This window comes from Telopea speciosissima, chromosome 5 (assembly GCF_018873765.1).
Source record: "Telopea speciosissima isolate NSW1024214 ecotype Mountain lineage chromosome 5, Tspe_v1, whole genome shotgun sequence".
NCBI lineage: Eukaryota > Viridiplantae > Streptophyta > Magnoliopsida > Proteales > Proteaceae > Telopea > Telopea speciosissima.
The window spans coordinates 8,406,670-8,424,983 of NC_057920.1; the positions used below are offsets into that span (position 1 = coordinate 8,406,670).

Here is an 18,314-nt window from a genome sequence, read left to right on the forward strand (position 1 = left end):
AACAAAACTAAGACATTAATCGTCAGGCTACAGCAACAGTTTTCAGTTTGTCAACTAAAGAAACAAAATAATTATTGAATCCATGGGACAAGGTAGGCACCTGCAACACCCTCTAGAGTCTAGAAAGATCAAAATGGAAGTCTAGCAATGATACACAATAAAGATAAGGAGAACAGAATACTGAAAAAGAGAGAATGTCTATTTTGGTGGGTCGGTTGTAGTTAGAAGTTAAAGAATGTAATGAACAAGAAGAAAGATGGATGAAGAAGGTTGAAGAAGATGGAGGAGAAGAAGAGAGGAGAAGAGAAAAAGATGGTGGAATGTTGTGTACAGGAGTATTGTCTCCACCACAACAAAGCACCCTTATTACACAAACTCTAACAGGTCAGGTGTCGCACCAGGGGGTGTTAGGGAGAAAAGTGCACAACTTTACAATGAAAACCCCTATTTTGGCCTGTTACTTTCAACCTCTGGAATCTTGTGATACTACATCTTCTTCCATCAGAATGCAGGGAAAAAGCTACACACATGCACATGCACATGCACAGGCACATGCCTAAGGTGAGGAACATCCTATATGTGTTGAGTTTCTTACAGGGGGAAATCAAGGATCTACAAATGTCTCCTGCCTCAGGAAGAAGCTCAGGTTCTTTTGACTATATTGTTGAGGTGAAAGAAAAAGAAAAGGCAATTACGTAAAACATATAAACCCTTTTTATGGCAAAAGGTGCAAATCTAATGTTGAGGCCTGCAAACTAATGAAAAAGGACAGTATAATGACGACTACATTGTATCATCAATATAGGAATAACAATTCTCTTTCAAATACAGAATATATAACAGCACTCAAGAGCCCCCCTTGCATCTTGGTGGGCGCATGTTTAGCTCTGGAGGGGCAGGGTAGGTTTTTTTTTTCTGCACGAGGTGTTTAGGTAATGGCTGTTCCTCCCCCTCGGGAGGAGCGCCCCCCCCCCGGGATCCTTGTCTAGGGGATGGCGCTGGTGGGGTATCCTCTGCTTCCTTCGCTGCGGTGGTGTCTAGGTCATTGGCCACTCCACCTGTTGCAGTAGAAGTGAAGAAACCTTCGTCTTTTTTTGGTGAACCTGCGGTTTTCTTTTCCAAGGACAAAGTGGAGATGTGTGAGAAAGCTTTATCTACTTCGTTGATTGCCAAGTACAGTTATGGACCGTCTCTGTTCTTGATCAAGGAATACCTACTGAAGACTTTGTTCCTGTAAGGGGAAGCTTTCGTTTCGACATTGGACCCGAGACATGTGCTCCTTCGTTTCAGTGTTCCGGCAGATTATGTGAAGGTTTGGTTGAAAGAACAGGTTCACGTCCAGGGTTTCCTTCTGCGATTCGTGAAATGGACTTCAGGGTTTGTCTTGGGTTGGAAATCCCCTTTTGCGCCAGTTTGGGTCTCCTTGCCAGGGCTACCTGTTAATTTCTATCAAGGAAATTTTCTGGTGTCTATTGCTGGTACAATAGGAAGATTCTTGAAGGTGGATGGTGCAATGGCCAATTGCACACGCACTGTTGAGGCCAGGTTTTGCGTTGAGGTGGATCTAAGAGCCGTGCTTCTGTCAAAGGTGTGGATAGGTTGTGGTTCAGAAGGTTTTCATTCATCAGAAGGTTGTCTACGAGAGACTTCCCTCTTATTGTGTGTCCTGTTCGAAGATTGGTCACTCAAAGGAGGCTTGTAGAAAACCTCTAAGGGGAAAAGGAGCCATTGTGCTCCCAGATTCTGCCGGAGTGAATGGTGCTCAAGGAACTGTTGTTTCAGGTGCTGCGGGAGTCGGTGTTGAGGCTGGGGACAGAAACAGCGACGGAGTTTTTATTCCAGGGGGAGAGGGGTCCTCGCGTGGCGCTGGGGGGAATGGTGGTGCATCTGGACAGGGACAACCTGCAACTCGTCAGATTTTGGCGAGAAGGGATGGTCGCTGGAAACCTGTTGTGCAGCAGTCTGCGGGTCCTCGAAGTGTGCTGGTTGCCTGAAAGGGTCCAAGTATTGATGGTTCTGATACTGGAGGACGGCCTGGGGGTGTTGTTGGCGAGGAGGGGGTGTGTGCTGCCATGGATAGGTCAGCTAGCGAGGTTGCTCCTCAGCCATTGGAAGAGGGCAAAATACCTAGCGAAAGGAAAGAGGGCTTAATTTCCGAGAAGGAAGGGGTAGTTGAAGGCAGGGATCTAGCGATGGTCGCGCCTGATTTGGGGTTGGAGACGATTGTGGAAGAAGGTGATGAGGGTGCTGTTGACTGCGCCTTGGTTGATGACTGTTCGCAATCTGTGGGTGATAATTTTTGCCTTATTTTGAAGACAGAGCTGGGCCCATGAGGGCTAGAGACAACTTCCATGTGTCAAATCTAGCTGCCACGCTTGCCTTTGGCCGTGAGGCTTTGTTGGAGAGTTTTAAGTCGTTTAATGCTTCTATCGATGGAAGGATTCGCAGAACCTTTGCCAGACTAGGCGAGGAAAATACTGTTTTGGTGCCTGCAGGCTCTCGTGCTGGAAAGCGGCAGTCCTCTCGGCCTGTGTTTCTCAGTGCTGCCCAGGTGTATAAGAGAAAGAAAATTAAGAAGGCTAAGCAGGGACGACCAGCTAAAGAGGGGTCCCAATGGTGTGTGACGAGATCAATGAGATTGTTGGTTTCAACTCCAAACGGTTCCAAATGAGTTGCTTAGTTTGGAACGCAAGGGGTATTGGGAATAAGTCTACCAATAGGCGGCTGAAAACATTAGTAAACATGCATAAGGTTGCCATTGTTGCTATTGCGGAGCCTAAAGCGCACGTTTCAAAGGCGCGAGTGGTGATGAGAAGGATGGATTTGGATTCGGTGCATGCTTTGGAGAGGATTTGGGTTTTTTGGAGAGCTTCGTTGCAGATTAAAGTAGTGGAGGAACACCGTCAGTTTGTTACGCTAGAGTGTGTGGATGCCAGTGCAGGTACATTTGTCATCACCTTTGTCCATGGGCTTTGCTCGGTGGTAGAGAGGAGGGAGGTGTGGAAAAGGCTTGAAATTTTTTCCAGGTCTACCACTTTCCCATGGTCAGTGGGAGGTTACTTTAACGCTGCTATGTCCCATTGGAAAAACTGGGTGGCAGACCTGCGTGTTCGATGTCTCTGGAGGAGTTTGGGAGCTTTGTGAGTGGTGCAGGCCTTGTTTATGCAGGTTACGCTGGTAATATCTTTACCTGGTCGAATCATCAGACAAGAGCAGGAAGGGTTATGGCCAGGTTCGATCGCTTTTTGGTGAACGCTGCATGGATTGGAGCTTTTCCCAGGTGTGAGGTTACCCACCTTAATTGGACATGCTCTGATCAGGCACCTATTTGGCTCTCCTTTTTTGTTGTTTGCAACTGTGCATTTTCAGCCTTTAAATTCCAGCAGATGTGGTTGCTGCACCCGAGTTTCCTGGATTTATAAAGGGTCAATGGGAAAAACCGGTGGTTGGCTCGCCCCTTTTTGTTTTGTTCTTGAAGCTCAAAGGGCTTCGCGGTGCTCTCCGTAAGTGGAATAGGGAGGTTTTTGGCAATGTGCATCAGAAGGTTAGGAATGCTAAGGACTCGGTTAGCAAGGCGGAAGCAGACTTTGATTTGGGTGCCAGTGATGAGGCTAGGGAGGCTCTTGTGGAGGCCAGGAATGTCCTGCAGGGGGTGTTGCTTCAGGAGGAAATTTTTTGGCAGCAAAAATCCAGAGTAACTTGGTTAAAGAGGGGGATCGAAACACGAAGTTTTCCATTCCATGGTTAGTGTCAGAAGAAGGCAGACGAATGTGAATAGAATAAAAGGAGGGGACGGTGCGTGGATCTCTGACTCTGATGGGGTGTAGGCTGAGGCGGTGTGGCATTTCTCGGGAATCTTTGCTTCTTAGGGCTATAAGGTTGATGAGGAGTTGTTATCTCTGATCCCCAAGGTAGTGACTGAAGCTGAGAATACTGATCCTTTGTTAAACCCCTCTTTAGAGGAGGTGAAGGGGCTGTTTTTTCCTTGTCAAGTGACAGTGCGCCGGGCCAAGATGGTTTTTCAGGGTACTTTTTCACGGCTTACTGGGAGGTGGTGTACAATGATGTATGGGCAGTGGTAGTGGATTTCTTTGAGGGTGGGACACTCCCTAGAAGCTTCACCTCGGCAAATCTGGTCCTTATTCCCAAGACGGATAACCCTGAGGTAATGGTTGATCTCCGTCCTATTAGCCTTTGTAACTTTTCTTATAAGATTATTGCCAAGATCTTTGTTTCCAGGCTGGCAGGGTTGCTTCCTTCCTTAGTGGCAGAGGAGCAGGGTGCTTTTGTGCAAGGCAGGTGTATCCATGATAATATCTCCATTGTCCAAGAGGTTGCTCAAGACTTGAATAGGAAGACTAGGGGGGTAATGTGATCCTCAAGCTGGATATGGCGAAAGCCTATGACCGCTTAGCATGGAAGTTCCTTTGGCAAGTCCTCTCCAGATTTGGATTTAGTAAGGCCTGGATTGCCTTAATCAGGAAGACTGTCGAGAACTGTTGGTTCTCTATAGTGTTGGGAGGTAAGAAATCGGGCATTTTCAAGTCTTCCAGGGGAGTGAGGCAAGGGAACCCCTTATCTCCTGCTCTTTTTATTTTGACGGAGGAGGTGATGAGCAGGGGCATCAAAAATCTATTTGTGGAGGGGCATCCATCTTACTACAGACTCCTGAGAGGATGCCCTGGGATATCACATTGCCTTTTTGCAGACGACACCATTATTTTCACTAGGGGTTTGAAGAACTCGCTCAAGCAAGCTATGGGGTTTATTAGTAGATATGAAGGCTTTTCGAGGCAGCTGGTCAATAGGCAAAAAAGTTGCTTTGTGTTGAGTGACAAGTTCATTTTTGCTGATTTTCTTTGGGGAAGCTCGGAGTGGGGAAATCGTAGGCACTGGGTGTGTTGGCAAAAGGTCTGTAGGCCTCTTGATGAAGGGGGATTGGGGGTTAGGCTCCTGGAGGATGTTGGCCTTTCCCTTAGGCTTAAGGGCCTTTGGAGAATCCTTTCTGACCGCTTTCTGTGGAGTGATTTTTTCAGGGCAAAATTCTTTAGAAACTTTCATGTTGCTTTGGCTGGGTTGCATGGAGTTGGCTCAAAGTCTTGGCGTAATACTCTGGCATTTAAGGGGGCGTAATACTCTGGCATTTAAGGGGTTCTTGATGGATAAATCGAGATGGTTGCTTGGCTTTGGCAACATTTCCTTCTAGCTTCATGATTGGACTGGAGCTGGCCCTCTGATTGACTATGTTGACAATGGTCTTCTGGTGGATACGGAATTATGTGTCAAGAATGCTTTGGGGGGAGGATGGCACTTGTAGGACTTTTTAGCTCACATTGATATAGCTGCAATAATAGATAGCATAACCCTTGGTAATTTTGCTCTTTCAGATAGGAATGATGTTTTAGTGTAGACCCCTTCTAGTGATGGTTGCTTCACAACTAGGTCGGCTTGGAATGAAGTGCGGAGGGTATCTCCTGTGATATCATATGCTAAGTGGATATGAAATCAGTCTGTACCCTTGAAGGTGCCCTTTTTTTCTTGGTAGCTCCTTAATGGAAAGGTCCCCACAGATGAATCTCTAATGTCGGTTGGCATTCCTCTGGCTTCCAAATGCAACTGTTGTGGGAGTCCACGGAGGGAGACTACTGATCACTGTTTGGTTACTGGTGGTACGGCTTCGAAAGTGTGGGGTTATTTCTCTTGTATTTTTTACATCTTTGCTGGTCTCTCACAGGATGTCAGAAGTCGTTTCTCTCTTTGGCAGGATTCGGCAAGCTATAACTGCCTAAGTGCTTATACCACAGGAATCCTGCCTTCTTTGATTGTTTGGGAGCTTTGGAAGGAGAGAAACAATAGAAGGCATGGGGAAAGTAGGCGTACTGCTGGTTCAATAGTTGAGCACATTAAAGCCTGGGTGAAAGAAGTTCATTTACCGTCCAAGGTAGGTCGGTTGGGGTCCTTAAGGGACGGCTTAATTCTTCAGTGTTTTGGCCTCTTGGCTCCAAAACCCAAGCTGAAACGCCCTCTCCTAGTTTATTGTTGTCCATCCTTCGCCTCAGTAAAGCTTAATGGTGCTTGTAGGGGTAATCCGGGCTATGGAAGGGGTGGAGGGGTCATCAAGGACTCGAATGGTGTGGTCTTGGCGGCCCTTCTCTAACTTTTATGGTATTTGCACTAATTCGATTGCAGAGCCAAGAGCCTTGAGGGATGGTTTGCTCCTATGCCAAGATTTAGGTCTCTTTGATCTGGTGGTTAACTCGGATTCCGCATCCACTGTAAGAATGGTTAACCATAAGAGGTGTAACTTATGGAAGGGGTGGTACAGGTTCCAGGAGGTTTTGACTTTAGTTTCCTCTGCTCGGGCTTACGTGTCCTTTGCTTGTCGTGAAAGTAACAAGGCGGCTGATTGGTTGGCTAATCTTGCTTGTGATTCTGGGTCGTCTATCACTTTCCAGCAGGGCTGTCCACCTACGGGCGATTTTCAGGTTATTCTATGGGAGGACAGGGCTGGACTGCCTGTTCTCAGAAAATAGCTTTGGTTTATTCTTTTCTTTCTGTACGGGTTTGGAAGATTTTGGTCTTTGAGAGGCCAAGAGTGGTTGTGCTCCTTGGGCTGGGGTAAGGTGGAATGTCCCCCCCCCCCCCCGGCGTGTATGCTCTTATTATTTTTTATTCTTAATAAAAGTCTAGGGGCTGGCCAGGTCCCGGGTAATATTCAGGATTAAATAAAAAAAAGAATATATAACAGCACTAAAGATTGTATTATGAAAAAAAAAAAAAGATTCCATTGCTTTCCATATTGCTAGTTCCATTTCATCTGATAATATTTACCAAATGAGAAAAAGGACAAATCCACAATGTGAGACACTATAAACAAAGCCTCTAGATGACTGACCTCCAATTCTTGGAGTTCAGAAGAAAATTTCAGCTTTTCCTCATCATTAACACCTTCAAACCTGAAACAAGAATTGAATAAAGTTAGAAACAATAATCGGTAAAGAAATAACTCTCTTGAGTCTGGACAATAACATTTCACAAAAGACAGGGCATAGTTTTTCATAATTCATACCACACTAATAACGATCGGTTGGATTTGTACGCTTAGCAGTATTCTCCTTTTTTTTTGTTTATAATTCTTTGTAGAGAGTGTGATGCAGGTCGTAGATGGAAAGAATGGAGGAAATGTTCTGGTTCATCATTGAACCATTTCTTTACCCAAATCAAGCAATGTGATTGGGGTTATTTAGTAATTTTTTATATTTTAGTTGAGAGTTCTAGACAAGATTGGTAGAGTAGAAGATTGAGTCCAATTTGGTTTCTAATTCTGTTTTAGAATACGCATATGGGTCCTTTTATTTTTATTTTTATTTTTATGCATGTAATCGATGGAGATTATTAAAATTGAATGAGAATGAAATACAGAGTTTTAGTTTGAGTGTTGACAGTGTGGCCTGAAGGCAGCCTGCTGGCTCCGATCTTTCCTCCTCTATTTCAAACCAGAGTTAAACAGACTAAATCCCAAATAGAGTGTGAAGGTTAGTTGACTAATTCCAAAGTACAAAATATGGTATTAGATACAATACTCACTTGAGAGACCATTGCAGATGATGTATTTTGTTCTCAATAAGATCACGCTTTTTCCTTAGCAGTCTAAGTTCCTGCATGAACAAATAATTAAAGGTATGCAACAGGAAAAAAGAACTATGAAAACAAATTGGACCTATATTGTCTGGGTGTAGATTGGCTCAGAAGCTAGATATGGTGATTTTAATCTAGAAGTGATTAATGAAAGGAATCATATAACCAAGCTGTTCTTTATGGTATTATTCACAGTGACGTTGAAATATGGTGATTTTAATCTAAAAGCAATCATCAATGGAAGGAATCAAATAGCCAAGCTGTTCTATTTAGTATTATTCATAGTGATATTGAAAATGCTACAACCTACGGGCAAGATAATAAAACTTGTTGAAGTCGTGAGTTATATGGGGCAAATAGGTCTTTGTGTAGTTACTTTATTCCTTTGTTTCTGTCCTTTATATTTCTGTCTTTTATATTTTGACTATGTAAGGGCAATTCTGTCCAGTTAAGTTTTATATAAGTAAATCATATTAACCTGCGAGAGAACATTAAGTTCTCACACAGGTCTTCTCTCTTACGGCTTGCTCTCTTTCTCTTCTCCTCTTTCTCCCTCTTCTCTCTTCTCTCCCACCTTCTCTAATCTGGTTCTCTTATTTCTGGTATTGTATCATGGTATCAGAGCCTGAATAATCAGATTGGAGAAACCCCCACGATTCTCTTTTGATTTCCCTTTATCGATTTCTGGTTTGTGGTGTACAGCCACCTATACCTGTCTCTTCTACGATGTAAGTTCACTCCTTGAAGAATGAATGGAGTGATACATATTGGTACCTACATGATTTGATGATCGATTGGAATCCTCCCTCGATTTTTTTTCTTGAAGGCTGCTGAGATCGAATACAGGAGAAAACCCTGACAATTATTGTTTTGTTTCTTTCGAAGCTCTTCCTTGATGTCTGGTTGTTCTGGCCTTCTCCTACATGGTATTTAGTGATTCTAGAAATTATCTTACCCTGTTTTGGGGTGATGCTGCTGCTGCTGTGAAGATCCCTTCTTCTTCTCAGAAATTCTGAGATCGATTCTGCCTGGTTGCTTCTATCAGTGTGGGGCTGCTGCTGTCTATTACCTCTGGGTTGCTGGAGATTATTCATCCTTTTATTATCCTCTGCTGCTACTTATTACTGCTGTTCTTGGCTGCCTTCATTGAGTGACATTGGCTGCTGCATATTTACATTATTTCTGCCTCGGTTTTTGATGTATATACACTATGGCTGATTCGAAGACCTCCAACGACAATGTGAATGTTCAGATTACATCCATAAAGTTGAAGGGAGGTTCCAACTACTTATTGTGGGCACAGGCTGTTCGAGTCTACATTATGGCCAAGGACAAGGCTGACTATCTTACTTTTCCTCCTCCAGCGGCTGACTCTAAGGATTATAGTACTTGGAAAAGGGAGAATGCTATTATTTTGATTTGGTTGTGGAACTCCATGGAGCCAGACATTGCTGCAAATGTTATGTTCCACACCACGGCAAAGGGAGTTTGGGATGATCTCAAGGAGACATACTCTCTAGAGAAGAGTATGACACGTATCTTCAACCTTTATGAGAAGCTATTTCAATTTCAGCAATCGGACAAGTCTCTCCAAGACTATTACAGTACTTTTAAGGGAATGGTCGAAGAACTAAATATGTTCCAGCCCCTCACCACTGATATTGAGAAGTTGAAGTCTCAAAGAAACGAATTCTTTGTATCTAAATTTTTGGCTGGTTTGAATCCTAGTCTCAAGGCTGTTAAAGGACATATACTTGCTGGGGAATCTGTCCCTACATTGAATGACACTTTTTCTCGATTGCAGCGTATTGCTTCTTCTAGCTCCAAGCCTGACACCAATCCAAAGGAAAATTCTGCTTTCACTACTACTAGAGGCCGTGGCTCAGGGGGAGGACGCGGATTTGGTGGTCGTAATTCTGGCGGACAGCATATTGACAAAGCAGCCCGTTTATGTTCTTATTGTGGGAAGACAAATCATACTGTTAAAACTTGCTGGTCCAAGCATGGGAAACCCGAATGGGCTCAAAACTTGGCCAATCATGCAGTCTCTGAAGATGGTTCTGATTTTGCTGCACCTAGCGATTCTAAAGCTGGTTCGACCGTGGGAGATTCTTCTACCAACCTTCGTGATGAGATGCAACAACTCATGCGTCGCATCAAGAGTCTGGAATCATCCACTTCCACTTCTGGGGCCTCCACCACCACTGCCACCCTAGCTCATGCAGGTACTCCTGCCGCTCTCCTTTCCACTACTTCCACACCCTGGATCATTGATTCGGGGGCTTCCGCTCATATGACTGGTAAGTCATCGGTTTTTAGTTCTATCTTTTCTAACTCTCACACACCTCTTGTTATTGTGGCCAATGGTTCCTCCACTCCTGTTACCGGGCATGGTACTGTATCTCTCAATTCGAATATTTCCCTTTCTTCAGTTCTGCATGTTCCTCAATTTCCTTTAAGTCTTTTGTCTGTTAGCCAACTTACTAAAAATCTAAACTGCTCGGTAACCTTCTTTCCCTCTTACTGTGTTTTTCAAGATCTTCACACGAGGAAGACGATTGGTGGAGGGTGTGAGAAAGATGGTCTATATTATTTGTATGGCGCTGCCCCATCTGCTTCGGCTGTAGCTATTTCTGTTGGTGGAGAGTCTCCGTTTCGATGGCATTGTAGCCAAGGACATTTATCTTTATCTAGATTATAGGTTGTTTTTCCCCAGTTTAAGAGTTTGAATAAATTAGAGTGTGAGGACTGCAAGTTGGGTAAGCATCATCGTGCTACCTTTCCATCTCGTTCTATGCCCCGTAGTGAGTCTTTATTTTCCTTGGTACATTCAGATGTGTGGGGTCTTTGTCGTGCTAGCAATAGACATGGTTTTCGTTATTTTGTCACTTTTGTGGATGATTATTCCCGGACCACTTGGCTGTATCTTTTAAAGGATAGATCAGATTTTTTAAATGTTTTTTATAATTTTTGCAATGAAATAAAGACTCAATTTAATGCTGTTATTAAAAATTTTCGGTCTGATAATGCTCTAGAGTTTGTTCAAAATGAGATCTCTTCTTACTGTGCTTCTACTGGGATGATTCATCAGACTAGTTGTTCCTATACTCCTCAACAGAATGGAGTTGCGGAACGGAAAAATAGGCACTTACTTGAAGTTGCCAGGGCCCTCATGTTGCATATGCAGGTGCCCAAACATTTTTGGTGTGATGCTGTACTTCGTGTTTTTTGATTAATCGCATGCCCTCTTCTATCCTTGGTGACAAATCCCCTTTCTCTATTTTGTTTCCCGGTGTTTCGACTTTTAGCTTGCCTCCTAGAGTTTTTGGGTGTGTTTGCTTTGTTCACAATCTCCATCTTCATGGTGATAAGTTGGACCCTCGGTCCACCAAGTGTATCTTCTTAGGTTACTCTAAGACCTAAAAGGGGTATAGATGCTATGACCCTCTCACTCGCAGACAATTTGTGAGTGCGGATGTCACCTTCTTCGAGGGTACACTCTATTTTTCTGACAACCCTACTACATCTAGTGATCCATTAGCTGTGTCTGAGGCTCCTCCTATTCCTGCCATTGTCCCTATGACTCCTCCACTACAGGTGTACCGGCGCAAGAGGCACTTTAGGCAACTCCATCCGAATCAGCCTGGCCCATCCACATCGCTTCCTGCACCTGTCTCAACCTCTGGAGGAGATCCTACTCTACATGTCCCTCCTGTCGCACCAGCTGATCCGGATCCTAATGCCTTGCCTATTGCTACTCGGAAAGGTAAACGTTCATGTACTCAAAAGTCTCTCGTTGCCTATCCTATTGAACAATTTGTTTCTTTATCTCATCTACCTCCTTGTCCCCATGGTCTTGCTACCTCTTTGTCTTCATATACTATTCCCCGCACTCACACTGAGGCTCTTCATAGTCCTACCTGGAAACAGGCCATGGATGTGGAAATGGATGCTTTACTGACTCGACATACATGGGAGTTGGTGGATTTATCTCCTGGTAAAGACCTAGTTAGGTGTCGTTGAGTGTACACTATTAAGTACCATTCCGATGGGTCTGTTGAGCGGCTCAAAGCCCGCCTGGTGGCTAAAGGGTATACCCAGACTTACGGTGTTGACTACTTTGAGACTTTTTCTCTTGTGGCTAGACTGAATTTTGTTCGCATCATTATCTCTTTGGCTGTGAATTTTGCTTGGCCGTTGTATCAGTTAGACATCAAGAATGCTTTTCTTTTTGGTGACCTGCTTGAAGAGGTCTATATGGAGCAATCTCCGGGCTATGTTGCTCTGGGGGAGAATAGTGGTCATGTGTGTAGGCTGCTCAAAGCCATTTATGGGCTGAAACAGTCTCCACGTGCATGGTTTGAGAAGTTTAGTCACACAATTTGGTTTTACTCAATGCTTCTCTGACCATTCTGTGTTTGTTCGGCGCCAAGGAGAGAAATTGGTGGTTCTAGTGGTTTATGTTGATGACATCATTGTGTCAGGAAATGATGAAAATGGGATCCAAGAGGTGAAAAGTTACTTACAGCAACACTTTCAGACCAAAGATTTGGGCCAGCTTCACTACTTCCTTGGGATTGAGGTTATCCGAAGCAAGAAAGGAATAAGCCTGTCTCAAAGGATATATGTACTAGATCTGTTGACTGAAACTGGTATGCTTGCTGCAAAACCAGTGGATACTCCTATGGACCCTAATCACAAGCTTGGTTCTGATGATGGGGAGAGCCTTAAAGATATTCATTCCTACAGAAGCTTAATTGGGAAGTTGTTATATTTGACAGTCACTAGGCCAGATATTTCCTATGCTGTTGGGGTTTTTAGTCAGTTCATGCAGTCCTCTTGCAAGTATCATTGGGATGCAGCTATCCGTGTTCTTCGGTATTTGAAGGGAGCCCCTGGGAAAGGACTGATTTATCGTCCAAATAAACATATGGAGCTGGTTGCTTATTCTGATGCTGATTGGGCAGGTTCTGCTAGTGACCGTCGATCTACTACAGGGTATTGCACTTTTGTTGGGGGAAACTTGGTTACGTGGCAGAGCAAGAAACAAACCACGATTGCCAGGTCCAGTGCTTGAGCTGAGTATAGAGCCATGGCCCATACCACCGCAGAGCTGATGTGGGTTAGGTCTCTCCTTCTTGAGATGGGTTTTTCTATTCCAACCCCAATGAAGAAGTTTTGTGACAACCAGGCGGCCATCTATATTGCTAGTAATCCCGTCTTTCATGAGAGGACTAAGCATATAGAAGTGGATTGTCACTTTGTTCGCAGTGCAGTGTTGAAGAAGCTGGTTGAGACACCTTTTGTCTCTTCGTCTGATCAGGTTGCTGATGTGTTCACAAAGTTTTTAATTGCTCCTACCTTTCGGTCTTGTTGTAACAAGCTGAGCATTGGTGACATATATGCTCCAGCTTGAGGGGGAGTGTTGAAGTCGTGAGTTATATGGGGCAAATAGGTCTTTGTGTAGTTACTTTATTCCTTTGTTTCTGTCCTTTATATTTCGGTCTTTTATATTTCGACTACGTAAGGGCAATTCTGTCCAGTTAAGTTTTATATAAATAAATCATATTAACCTGCGAGAGAACATTTAGTTCTCACGCAGGTCTTCTCTCTTACGGCTTGCTCTCTTTCTCTTCTCCTCTTTCTCCCTCTTCTCTCTTCTCTCCCACCTTCTCTAATCTGGTTCTCTTATTTCTGGTATTGTATCAAAACTAATTGGGGAACCATGTTTTTTTAAGTTCAATAATTAAATTTTGAGGAAAGTTAATGCAAAATAATAAAAGTTAGATAGATCATGCAAAATTATTCTACAGGCATTCCCCACAGTGCACTTCAGTGCTTCTGCCTTCTAGGATATTAAACATCATTTACCCTCACTGGGTTTTCCATCTGAAACATTTTGATCTTGGATAAAAAATTATTAAAATAAAAAGCAGCATTGTCTTAAATCAACAAAGATGAAGGTTTTTATCCTTCTTGCTGTTCAATTACTTTGTCTGTTTGCACAGATTTTGTAAGGAAAACAATAAAAGACAAAGTTTTAATGCAAACCTGCATTCTTGATTGGAATGAAATGTCTGAAAATACATTCAGTTTCTCAAAACACTCAATTATCTAGTAACTAAGATGCATTGCAAATAAGAAAGTTTGTACACACCTTACGAGTATCCCTCGACTCCCAAAGTAGTTCCACCTCCCTCTCAAGCTCCGGAACAACAAGCATTGTTCTCCATCCTGTTAAGAGTTATGATGCAAAAAAAAAAAAAAAAAAAATCAAATAAAAAAATCAATAGAAGAAAACAATCAATGCATCTTATTTTCCAGGGCTATATTGCATGCATACAAATGTAACAGAGTAAAACTCACTAAAAATTGTTACACAACCTTTAAAAAAAAAAGAGCATCATAGTGCACGAGGAACCCACTACTGCAGGGTCTGGGAGTGGGAGATGTACACAGCCTTAATCCCCCGCTTCACAGGAGAGGCTGTTTCCAGGTTTCGAACCAGCAACCAACAGGTTGCAATAGCACAACTTAAAAATTGTTACACAACACGTATAACATTAATCGGTAGTAATATGTTACATCTATTCCTACTTCAAATGTAAACAAGAGTACAAAGCTAAGGTTCTTTTCCATGCATGAAGAGGCTAACCCCAGATTTTACACATTCCCTTAAATTTATCTTAATAGAAAGATTGGAGAATTTTAAAAAAGGGGGTAAAATAGAAAACTAAAAAACTCCATCAATAAAATTTCAACTGTCAGTGTTAAAAGAACTGCCAAATCTGTCCTTGTGGCCCAATTAGTCTCTTCATAGAGTTCTGCTAGCATGAACCATGAGAGGATGAAGTTTCATCCTTCCTATGCCTGAAACCAACACATGGCAAACAAGAGGCAAGGAATCTGAAAACATTTAAAGCTTGTTTAGGTTTGGTTCAAATCCTTGAATTGAGCCAACTTCTCAAACACATTACTGAACTTTTGAAATATACTTGCATCATTGCACAGGGGAGAACAGAAATTTAATACTTCCAAGGGTGAAAATAGTATATTTTTCCTTCTGAATATTATTACTTGTAGTAGTATTATCCCTTTCACTGTTATTATTCTATCTGGTCTGTCATTTCCCGAAGGCCTCCTATATATTTAATCCAAAGTTATAACATTTTGATATTTACCAATAAAATTTGTAGACATTTACCAAGGGAATGGAATATCAAAATGAAAGAAAAGAAAATGAGAAAAGATAAAGGCTATACCCAGAACTTTTTTGCTCTGCAAAATATCTCCATATATGTGATCCCCAACATAAAGAACCTACTAAACGTAAAGAAAATGTTAGATTGATTGGGATGATATAAATTAAGGTAAAAACCTTAAAAAATTGTGTTAAGTATGCGATTGTAGTCATACACTAGCATATGTAAAGCAACAAGATCTAATAACGTAGATAGGACCACCCAATACATTCCAAACAGAGGCAACTTATAACAAAGAAAGCACTCCAATAGTCCAATATCCGCTCTTAAAAAAATCGTTAATAGCTCTCCTAAATTTAGGATGCACACAACAAAATCCAATTGCAGGAGAACAACTACTAGGGCTACAATTTGGCAATTCATGCCCTAGAAACTAATGTAGGCTATGATTACTAAAACAGTAAGTAAATACCCCACACTGTAATACAGCAAATATAACCCCTTTTAACAGTGGCAACAGGGTATGAGTAAGCCTAATAAAATTACAGGGAATCGACTCTAGGGTTAATCCACAAGGTTTGGTCTCAGTCTGAGAACCAATTTGATAATAAACAGCTGAGCACAACATTGACAGTTTGCTGTACAAATTGGTAACTTTGAAAACTCAAGATCCCAAAACAAAATACTGTCGTATTGATGAAGACAGTAGCCAATAATTCCATGATGAAACCCTCCTAGCTATAACTGATAACTAGAACTGGACTTACAAGTTAACTCCCAAAATAGTAAGTAAAGGAGAAACAACAATAAAAGTCCAATACCACCACTGATGGCCCTCAAAGTTCTGTAGAAGGTAGATGATTAGGTTACCTTAGAGACTGTCAACATGATTTCATTGCAACTTTCTCTTCAATTTGTATACTGCACTCTAATACATCCAGAACTTCCTCCCATTATTGACGAGTCAAGAGCTATAGATGTATGGATTTAAGGAGAATAAGATTCTTTAGTTGTTGTTAATTTGTTCAAGGAGCATGTGAAGCCCCCATGGACGCTGTTGTATTAAAGGCTAGAGGAAAGAAAACGTTGAGGTAGCAGGTTTGCTGATCTACTCACTATTCCTGCAAGAATATGAAAACTTACAATTGCACAGCAAAACCAACTCTTGATACTTTTGTTTATCACACACACACACACACATGTACATTCTTACAGATAAGCTAGCAGGATTGCTGATCTACTCACTACTCCAGCAAGAATATGGAAACTTACAATTGCACAGCAAAACCAACTCTTGGTACTTTTGTTTATCACACACACAGAAGAGCACAATGAGGGACTTTGTACACACTCTATCATGGAGGAGAAGCCCACAACACAAGACTACAATAAGGTTGTATTCTTGAATAATTCAATGAATATGAGAATCTTTTCCACACACACACACAAAGGAACTTTTATATGCTTTATGATGGAGGAGCATCTACAACACAAAGACTAAAATAAGGTCGTATTCTTGAATAATTCAATGAATACGAAGGTCTTTTTAGAAAATAGAGTACACAGCAAGATGAGAGTAAATGTATACATAATACATGCGTCACTACCAAAATAAAATTCAAAACAAATTTATCATAAAAAGTGATGTGGCACCTGTGAACTTGATTCAATTGAAAGCAGCTTATGCAGATGACCAACACTCCCTCCCTAAAAATACAAGTTCCGTAACCCAACCATTAGCCATCAAAGATACCATGTATTAGCTGATAGTCAAATTTTATCCATCTATGTAATGTACTTGCAAGAATTAGGTTGAGAAGACACCTGGAAAACTCTACAGCCCTTCGTCAGCCCCTTAGAAGGTAATATTGGTGAAGTATTTCCAATCTGTTAATGGAAACAAAATGAGTAAGTACAGGAAAACAGAAAATAAACTCCAGTGCTAATTTCAACGATGGGAACAAGATTAAACTATACGTGCACCTACCTGAGGGTTAGGAGTGCCGTTATCTGTATTAATTAGCATTCCTGACTCAGGATCAACCTCAAACAAATTAGCATGATTATCTTCATGAAAAAATCTTGGCTTTGAGCTGTAAAAATTGAATAAATTTTGCTTACTAAATCTATATTATAGAAATAAGGAGTGAGAATAGACACAAGAAGAAAATCAAAGATACCGAACTGACCAAATATATAGCATGCATCCTGGAAAACAACAGAAGTACAATACTGCTGAATATGTGATAAGTCAAATGGCTTTAACAAATATACAGCAACACAAATGGGATATATTCACCTACATCAAATAACATAATTGAGAACAGGAAATCTGTAGCATTGTTATTACTCTGCATCCAAGTGTAGATTGTGTGCAGTCCATGTGTATTGGACTGAAGCAGAAAAATCTTATGTATGTGCTGATTAAAACCAAAAGTTTCTTTACATGTTAATTGAGTACAGCTTCATTGTTTGTTTACCTCTATAAATACATCCAAAAGGCCTATGGTAAGAAAGATTTATTTTATTATTATTATTATTTTTTCACTTCATAAAAAGAGAAGAGATGAAGAAGAAAAAGGATAGAAAAGACAATTGATCTATTTTTTCTAATACCATGTTTATCACAGAAAAATGGGCCACATTAGTAACTAGTAGATTTATACAAGCATTTATAACTGCAAACAAGTATAGACCCCAAAAGACCAAGAATGACCTAAGTTTTAGAAATTCCCTTTCCTGAAGAGCCTGGAACTAGCAGGAAGAAAATAGAGCTTCGAATTCAGAACCATATGCCCTGCCTACCTGGGTATGCCAGAGAAACTGCCAGTATATGCTGAAAACTAAAGATTTTAATATAAAGTTTTTATGAAGATAGAACCCCAAAATAGTTATCTAATAAATTATCTAGTTACATCTCATTTTCTTAGAATTCAGCAATTCCCGTAAATAGTTTATCCTATACAAACAATTTTGAACAATTTCGAAAAGTTAAGAAGCTAAGAAATAAGAAAACAAATACTTCAAGCCACTCTTCTTTTTTATGTATAAGCATGCAGACTCATTTTTTTGTATAAGGTTCACGCAGAGCAGGAAAAGTGTATGTCATATCCATAGAGTTCTCAACTTGGGGAGCCTTCTCATCGAAGAATTGAGGCACAAACTCTACCTCTTCAAGAATAGTATCATGAATGTTGACGATTTCTTGTGGAGAGCTCTTGACCACTACCTCATCTTCCACTATTTTAGCTTTTTATACTTTTACCTCTTCAGTAGAATCTTCTACCTGTTGTTGATATTTCGTTTTTGAAGCTTTAAAAACTATCTCTTCTTTTCATTGACTGGTGCTCTCTCAATTTCTTTTGGTAGTGTAAATTTGAGTTCAACCTTTGCCTTAATATTGTTGGTGTCAGACTTCCAACACTCTCCAATTTACAAACTGAACTTTATAGATGGCTGCTTCAAGTTCTCTTC

At 41.4% G+C, this 18,314-nt stretch overlaps 1 protein-coding gene across 1 annotated transcript in view; it reads right to left on the bottom strand.

The window, feature by feature from the left end:
* LOC122661835 (5'-nucleotidase domain-containing protein 4-like) overlaps window positions 1-18,314 on the bottom strand; it is a gene marked incomplete at its 5' end in the record, with an annotated part of 40,806 nt that overhangs the window by 7,198 nt on the left and 15,294 nt on the right. The window contains 7 exons of the mRNA XM_043857346.1: window positions 6,896-6,956; window positions 7,588-7,658; window positions 13,796-13,872; window positions 14,901-14,958; window positions 16,494-16,547; window positions 16,665-16,727; window positions 16,828-16,933. Coding sequence (XP_043713281.1) covers window positions 6,896-6,956; window positions 7,588-7,658; window positions 13,796-13,872; window positions 14,901-14,958; window positions 16,494-16,547; window positions 16,665-16,727; window positions 16,828-16,933 — 490 coding nt within the window. The remainder of the gene's footprint in view (window positions 1-6,895; window positions 6,957-7,587; window positions 7,659-13,795; window positions 13,873-14,900; window positions 14,959-16,493; window positions 16,548-16,664; window positions 16,728-16,827; window positions 16,934-18,314) is intronic.